This window comes from Phanerochaete carnosa (genome assembly GCF_000300595.1).
Source record: "Phanerochaete carnosa HHB-10118-sp unplaced genomic scaffold PHACAscaffold_3, whole genome shotgun sequence".
NCBI lineage: Eukaryota > Fungi > Basidiomycota > Agaricomycetes > Polyporales > Phanerochaetaceae > Phanerochaete > Phanerochaete carnosa.
The window spans coordinates 1,652,538-1,660,425 of record NW_006767630.1 but is presented as its reverse complement, the minus strand read 5'-3'; the positions used below and the strand labels follow the sequence as shown (position 1 = coordinate 1,660,425).

General features: G+C 49.1%; 5 protein-coding genes across 5 annotated transcripts; all 5 read left to right on the top strand.

The window, feature by feature from the left end:
• Window positions 1-2,384: 2,384 nt before the first annotated feature.
• PHACADRAFT_89185 (uncharacterized protein) lies at window positions 2,385-2,801 on the top strand (the record flags this gene model as incomplete). Its single annotated transcript, XM_007393200.1, has 1 exon — window positions 2,385-2,801. A coding segment is annotated over one exon (417 nt), but the record flags the coding sequence as incomplete, so codon positions are not given.
• Window positions 2,802-3,104: 303 nt separating this feature from the next.
• PHACADRAFT_26488 (uncharacterized protein) lies at window positions 3,105-3,608 on the top strand (the record flags this gene model as incomplete). The annotated part of the gene is made up of 2 exons (XM_007392655.1): window positions 3,105-3,293; window positions 3,381-3,608. The coding sequence occupies 2 exons, from the start codon at window positions 3,105-3,107 to the stop codon at window positions 3,606-3,608; spliced, it is 417 nt and encodes a 138-aa protein (XP_007392717.1).
• Window positions 3,609-4,314: 706 nt separating this feature from the next.
• PHACADRAFT_91069 (uncharacterized protein) lies at window positions 4,315-4,791 on the top strand (the record flags this gene model as incomplete). Its single annotated transcript, XM_007393199.1, has 1 exon — window positions 4,315-4,791. A coding segment is annotated over one exon (477 nt), but the record flags the coding sequence as incomplete, so codon positions are not given.
• Window positions 4,792-5,175: 384 nt separating this feature from the next.
• On the top strand, window positions 5,176-5,571 carry PHACADRAFT_90979 (uncharacterized protein; the record flags this gene model as incomplete). The annotated part of the gene is made up of 1 exon (XM_007393198.1): window positions 5,176-5,571. One exon carries the CDS (start codon window positions 5,176-5,178, stop codon window positions 5,569-5,571), a length of 396 nt encoding a protein of 131 aa, XP_007393260.1.
• A 324-nt stretch (window positions 5,572-5,895) lies between these two features.
• Window positions 5,896-6,507, top strand: PHACADRAFT_89424 (uncharacterized protein; the record flags this gene model as incomplete). Its single annotated transcript, XM_007393197.1, has 1 exon — window positions 5,896-6,507. A coding segment is annotated over one exon (612 nt), but the record flags the coding sequence as incomplete, so codon positions are not given.
• Window positions 6,508-7,888: the final 1,381 nt, after the last annotated feature.

Genomic DNA, 7,888 nt, shown 5'->3' with positions numbered 1-7,888 from the left:
GTCTCAACTACCCCCAGTCCCAATCGACAACGACAACAAAGCAGGACCCCAGACACCCTGCACCGTATGCACTAACCGCTCCATACACGCAAACACTCCGGCGTGATGCACTGCACGCTCTGCCGCACGACCTGTAGCACAACCCAGCCAGCCACACCTCCAACATCCAGAGAACAAAGAGATGGGCAGCGCAGGCAGTAAGAACAAAGATCACCCACACAGCGCAGCATCCTTCAACGAGATGTACCAAGACGACGACGACGAGATAGTTCTCAATGCTCCCACCAACCTCATGCCCATCCCCACATTCGGCCTCCCACCAGTATACTTCTGTGTTACACCACTGCCAGTTAATGTCACAATTCATCAACTGGGAAGTCCTCACTGGCCATGTCGTGTTTGCCGTCCACTTTCACGCCACCCTTTGGACAGACCAAGACCAGATAGTCTTCATTTTTGAGAAGACCCTCCATGAACTCGGCTTCACACACGCACGAGTAGCGGCCCTGAGATCCAAAGGCCACCGCCACTCCGACGGCCTCTTCCTCTACGAGATCTATGACCTATCACTGAAAGAGCACGATAGCCTCATCGAGAGGTTCTGCTGGTCCACGTCCCTCTGTACGTTCTTTTGCTGGCCCACGACACCTCTACCACTTCCAACACACATCGGACAGTTCCGTGGCTTCAACAACTACGAGACGGGAGCCATCTGTGGTGTCTTTATATCAGACTTCTCCCGTGGCACCTTGGCACAGCTCCTTGCCTACCTTCTCACGTCGCATCCCTAGTTCGCAGATAAAATGCGCGAACAGGCTATGACACACCTGCTCATGTCCATCCAAGTAACTGTGATCAAAATGACTGATCTCGGTGGTTAAACCTCCTGGCCACTCGCAAACCTGTATATTGATCCACTAACGCTAGACTCGCGCCGATGGCGCCAGTTCCACAACACAGTCACGTAGCACGTGTTTGCTCACAACTTCTTCGGCACTGGCCACATCTGCCCGAATGCAAACCCGTGCCCAGGATGCCTCGGAGCTGATCACCTACTCGGCCTGTGCCAATATCCTCTGCTTGATGGCTGGCAGAGCCCGCCACCAACCACAATCAATCTCAAAGAAGACTAGCTTATTCCGGCACACCTGCTGCACACGAATGACACCGACAACCCTCAGCAGGTACCTCAAATACGCGGAGACCGCAACCATAGCCGTAGCCACGGTCGCAGACAGAGCCGGAGTGCAAGTTACTGCTGAAGCCCGTACTACAGTTGACAATAGCACCATGTACATACTCTACCTAGATGCCTGAATATACTACACATCCCCGCTCACCTTGTCCCAAATGTGATCACCCAGCTAGCTCCCAGGAGCACCCAGTTGGCCACCCAACCCAAGCTGATGACTGGTTCCTTATGCTGGTCTGAACACTTTCGGAAGTGTCTGGGTCCCCTAACATAAAGGCAGTAGCCCAGTTCCCCAAGGTCGGCAGCTGTACCAGGCCCTCATGCTGCTGTCCGCCCTCTCTGGCCCACATTTACTGACCGTTCGCAGGACAGGAAAGCCAGAGAGGCCCCCTCCTCTATTTTTGCACCCAATACTTGATGCTTCGGCGTCCAGCTGCCTTTTTAAGTGGGCTAGTTGTGCAGTGTCAAAACTGCTAACTGCAACAGCTGTGTCTCTACAGTGCCTGTGCACTCTGAGGTGCAGTACGCGCAGATTGCCCATCCCCCAAGCAAAACTGATTATACTGAGGTAAAAAATGCAATGTCCCCAGTTCGAGCTCCCTGTGAGGCTCAAATAAGGCTACTCCTCAGCGTGCCCATTAAGGGAGTGGGCCTGCCTGTCGACTTGCTCCCTGAGTATGCTGAGATAGGCGACAGGCCAGTCGAAGGGCCCCTGCCCTCACCGGCTGCCAACACCCAAAGTGCTGCCAGTCAGCTGTCCCTGGCTCTGTTAAACGAGCCGTCAGATGGCCACAACAAACTGGCACCACCACCAGTGCTGCACCACCTGCACACTCCCCCTGTACCATCCACAACAATGGCTACCTTGCCTATAACCCCATCTCACATGCCACTTATGCCACGCCCGCGACACCGCAAAACCAGGGGCAATCTACATGTTGCCTCCCTCAATATAAAAGGCCGAGGCACCAGCACAAGTGCACACGCTGCATCCAAATAGGCAGACGTCAACTGCATCATAAGAACACACAAGATAGCCATTCTAGCACTCCAAGAGACACATCTAACAGACGAACTCCTGGTCCGTATCTCTGAACAGTACAGTCACTGATTCACTGTCTTTCACTCCCCCAACCCACTAACACAAAACGCATGCAGAGTAGCTTTTGCAGTCAACATAGGACTCTTAAGCACAACTGGCGCTCAAATCCATATTCTAATACCAGGCCGCGCCCTGCTCCTTAGCATTCCCTGGCAGAGCGACCGCACAATACACCTACTAAACGTATACGCTTCAAACGACCCTTCAGACAACCAGTGTTTCTGGACCCAGCTCTCTGACATCTGGGAGCTGAACAAACCCCTGATCCCGAAAGCAAACATCATGCTAAATGACTTTAACCTGATCGAGGATGAACTTGATCGCTTCCCACCACACGCAGACCATGCCAAAGCTGTCACTGAACTCAATGCTCTCAAAACTCGCCTGAACCTCTATGACAGCTGGTGCGCCACATACCCAGACACCCGTGACTTCTCCTTCTACCAAGGCAGCACAGGCAGCCAATCCCGCATTGACCGCATCTATACATCACGCAACCTGCTTTAAACCGCATCCCAATGGGCCATCACACAAACAGGCTTCCTAACCAACCACAGCATGGTATCCACCCGGCTAGTCAACTGACAAGCCCCTTTCATTGAACCAGGCCGCTAGTCAATGCCGCTCTTCCTCATGCATGATGAAGAAATCACCCCCTACATACAACAACAGGGCAAAGACCTCCTTACCCAGTTAGACCTCGCCCACACCCAACGCACTCTGGAACTCAACTCGCAGACACTCTGGGCATTTTTTTAAAAAAAAAGTTGTATCAAAAATCTGCAAACAGCCCGTACAGCCATCTCCAAAATGGAGGCCAAAACCAGAAACCTACGCATCCAGCAAAACACAATCCTGGCACAACCAGACATCAAAACAAACCCTGACAGCCAACATGAGACCAGCCTGCTACTAAATTGCATTAGCGACCTCAAACGCCAAAGAAACGACTGCAACCACAAAATATTCTCAGCCCAATACAGAATAATGGGTGAAACTGTAAGTTGCTACTGGTCTTCAGTTGCACACAAACTGAAACCATGCAACATAATATACTCCCTAGAATGCCTGAACAACCCACACCAGAAAACCCACTCTGACCACATGGCAGAACTTGCTCGTGACTACCATGATAAGGTACAAACAGACTCTGAAGAACCTAGCTTTGCCTCACTCACTCTAGCCACCTGCACAGCCACACAAGCCGTCGACCATCGCCTATCTAATGACACATCCGAACTCCTATCTGACCTTTTAACATACCAAGACATAGCATCAGCTCTCAACAGCCTCTGGCAAAGCACCAGGCCTTGACGGAATACCCTACAAATTCTGAAAACACCTTGCACGCCAATACGCCCTCGCACTGAACAATGGAGACAATGCTGCCTTTGACATCATCAAGGCCTTCCAACTCGTCTGCAACGACATCGAACTCTTTGAAGTTGATATGAAGACAGACTTCGCTGAAGGATGGCTCTGTCCAACCTACAAAAAGAACAACTGCGAGCTTATCAGCAATTACTGCCCAATCACAGTCTTCAACTCTGACTACAAAATGTTCACTAAATCGCTTGCCAATAAACTACTGACCGTAGTATTTGAGGTAATCCATGAAAACCAAGCAGGCTTCATGTCCAATAGACAAATTTTTGATCAAGTCCGCCTTGCCCAAGCCATGATTGACTACGCTGAAGTGACCAAATCCAATGGCGCAATCCTTGCCCTGGACCACGAAAAAGCCTATGATTGGATACAACACACTTACCTGTGGCGCACCCTGAAACAATTCAACCTGCCACCACAATTTATTAGCACGGTAAAATCCCTCTACTCACATGCATACACCTCAATAATCATCAACGGAGAATGCAGCACTCCATTTCAAGTCATTCAGGGTGTGAGACAAGGCGATCCCCTCTCCTGCCTGCTCTTCAACCTGGCAATTGAACCTCTCGCATGCATGCTATGCCAGAGCAACCTGTCCGGCTTCTAGATTCCATCGGCTTTTAACTGCCTCCTCGTAACATTCTTCGCAGATGACACGACCGTGTACCTGTCAGAACATGACAGCTTCTCGGACCTCTCCACAATACTATCCACTTGGTGTATCGTCTCAGGAGCTCGATTCAATGTCACCAAAACTGAAGTTATTCTCATCGGCTTGCCCTCTTACCACACATCTATAGCCACAATGCGCTTCCTCCAACCTAAACGCCCCTCCTATATGCCAGTGAAAATCCCTGCGAACACCCACATAGCCGCTGACAATAAGGCAGTTCGCCTCTTTGGTGCCCACATTGGAAACTGCATAACACCCTTCATAGTCTGGGGCCCCCGCATCGATAAAATCAGAGAAGGACTCCATTGCTGGAGCCGCTGCAAACCCACTCTCGATGGAAAATGTCTCATTGTATACATGATCGTGGGTGGCATGAGCCAGTATCACACACGTGTCATGGGCATGTCGGCCCACATTGAAAAAACTCTCACTTGAATCATACGAGACTTTATTTGGGATAACTCGACAGTCCCACCAATCTCCTATAATATCTTATGCCTTCTGATCGAAGAAGGAGATATCAAACTTCTTAACCTACATCTACGCAACTAAGCAATCAACTTACTCTGGCTTCGATCCTACCTAGACTTCTCGCCGCACCGCCCAATGTGAACATACATAGCAGCATATCTATACAGCAGCCACATCCTCCAAAGCTTCATGCACATTGCCCCCAAAGCACACATCAATCACTTCCTTCAACACTGAGGAGTCAGCAAACGTACCCGAGCAACCGACGCACACCAGCAACAACAAAACAACCCACAGGCCAACATCCTACCCAGGACCGCGCACTCACTTCCAGAATATCTAGCAGCCATGATCAAAGTGGCAAACTACACATTCACCAAACTATCAGCTGCCAAGCTTGACAAACACACCAAAGGCTGCATCCCTATCTGGTACCACCTGGGTAGCTCACTGCCACTCTCACGTCTTCAATCCTTGCCACAAACATCCTGCCTCTGGTCAATACACAGAGTCTACGCAGTGTCAGATGCACTTTGCATCACAGTCCGCCTCAATGCACAGCTTCCACAATGCCACCTACACCGCAAAAACTGTGGATGCAACCCATGTCGCCTGAACCATGAGGCCAGCTGCTGCTCTTCCAACAAATGCTGCATGCTGGCCAACGAGCTCATTGCAAACCTGCGCCTACGATGGCACCCCAGCCATCTTCCACCAGCGGATAACCTCACTGTTACTGACTGAAGACGAGCCCGTAATAAGGCCACTACCCTTGGCGGAGAAGCAAGCCGCCTCACCTTTGACCTCTCCCTGACCATCAACGATGACCTATCAGCAGTGGTACGCACCTTCTGCCCCGCTGATCCAGATCCAATCTAACCTGCGTACCACCCCTCTCTAGGACAAACAGCCCACATAGCCACAGCAATCACCATCTTCACCGACGGCTCATGCCTGCACAACGGCATGGCCTCAGCAAGGGCTGGTTGCGGAATATACCTGGCACCCAACGATGCCCGCAACCGTGGCATATGAGTTCTCGGCCCAATACAAACCAACTAAGCAGGTGAGATATTCACTGTGCTAATAGCATGCTCTACGATAGACACAGCCACACCACTACACATTGTCTCGGACTCAAAATACACGATCACCGCCTTCACCCAGCACTGCAGCCACTGGGAGGATATCAGCTGGATAGAAGTCGCCAACGCCCATCTAATACGCTCCGCCCTATATCGTCTCCGAGCCCGCTCAACCCCGACTACCTTTGCATGGGTCAAAGGACACTCCGGCAACACAGGCAATGAGAGCGCCAACATGGAGGCAGCATGTGGAGCCCTCCTTGATGACGCCAACGAAACACTACTCTGCATCAATCTCACATTCGACGTACAGAGAGCTAAACTACACTCCCTCACCCAGTCTCTCTCATATCACAGCCTCCGCAACTTTTGTGGACATACAATCCGCCCCACCACCCTTACATGCCTCTCTGACATACAGCTAGTCATAGACGACCGCACAGGCCTTCTACCAACCACTGCATCTATCTGGAAAGGTCTACACCCATGCGACCATGACATCGAACACAAACCACGAGACTTCCTCTACAAAGGGCTCCATAACACCCTACGCATCAGATCATTCTGGACAAATATCCCCTGCTATATTGACTGAGTGACCTGCCCTATATGCGACCAACTCGAGGACCTTGGACACATACTCACCCAATGCTCCGCTCCAGGCCAAGCATACATCTGGGGTCTAGCTAAGAACCTCTGACAATCAGCCCGCCCAGACTAGTTCGAGCCCACAACTAATCTTATCCTAGACTGTGGCATCATAACTCTACGCTCTGCCAACAATACCATAAACACAGGAGCATCCCGCCTCTACCGCATTCTCCTATCAGAGTTTGCATACCTCATCTGGAAACTACGCTGTGAGTGACTAATCGAACACAACAATACTAAAACATTTACAGAACTCGAACTCCGGAACCGCTGAAGCTCCATGATCCAGCGTCGCTATGACCTTGATGAAGCCATGACAAACGCCAGATTTAGCAAAAAGGCCGCAAAAGAGAAAACAGTTGCCCAGACCTGGAACTCGATCACCCAGGAACGGTCACACCAAGCAAATAAATGGACCATGGACAGCGGGGTTTTAGTGGGTAGCGGGCCACCTAATTGTCCACCTCCCCGAGTGGGAGTGGACAGTCGGACTGGAAAATCTTAGGCATGTATATGGCCGCTAGGTACTGAGTCCCACACTACGTGCGTAAGAGCATCTCCTTGCAGTGGACACCAGGTGTTCCCACTCTCAATCATGCTGGCGGTGCAGGACCTGAGCTCTCTCAGCTGCCGCTCACCATATAGCCCTTCAAAAAAAAAAAAAAGTTAATTACTGCTATATAGTACTAATCAACATTAATTAACTGAGCCTTTTATGATGCTTGCTTTTCTGATAGCAAATTAAAACTAATGTGATAATTTATTTATGAACTGTTTATAAGCTGTTCATTAGCTATTTATTAAATATTCACCAACTGTTATTTTAGTGTTCATAGTTTTAAAACAAATGTAGCAAGCTCAAATTTAATTCTATGTAGATTTCTCATGCTATACAACATATTAACAGCTTCATACAAGTTGAATATTCAAAAAAAAATTACTCTATTGAAAATTGAACCCCAGTCTCACTACTTTCAAACTGCCTGCTGGAATATACACACTTTAACCACTGAGCCATTTGACTCACACAAACTTTGCGCTTCAATGTTTTTATATACACTCAGTCAAGAACTTCCAAATAATTTCAAAGTGCAAACTACAAGTTTTACACTTATTCTCACTTCTATATGTAAATGTGACTGTTGATCTCTTATATAATGTTGAATATACAATATTTGATATAACTGCCATTTGCTGCTAGAACAACTATTATTATATATAGTGGCTACTTGCAATGAATTACTGACTATAGTTTCAGCTACTGAATCTGCTGTTTGAAATAAAATGTTGTTAGCATGCATATAGTAACAAATCTAGCATAGAAT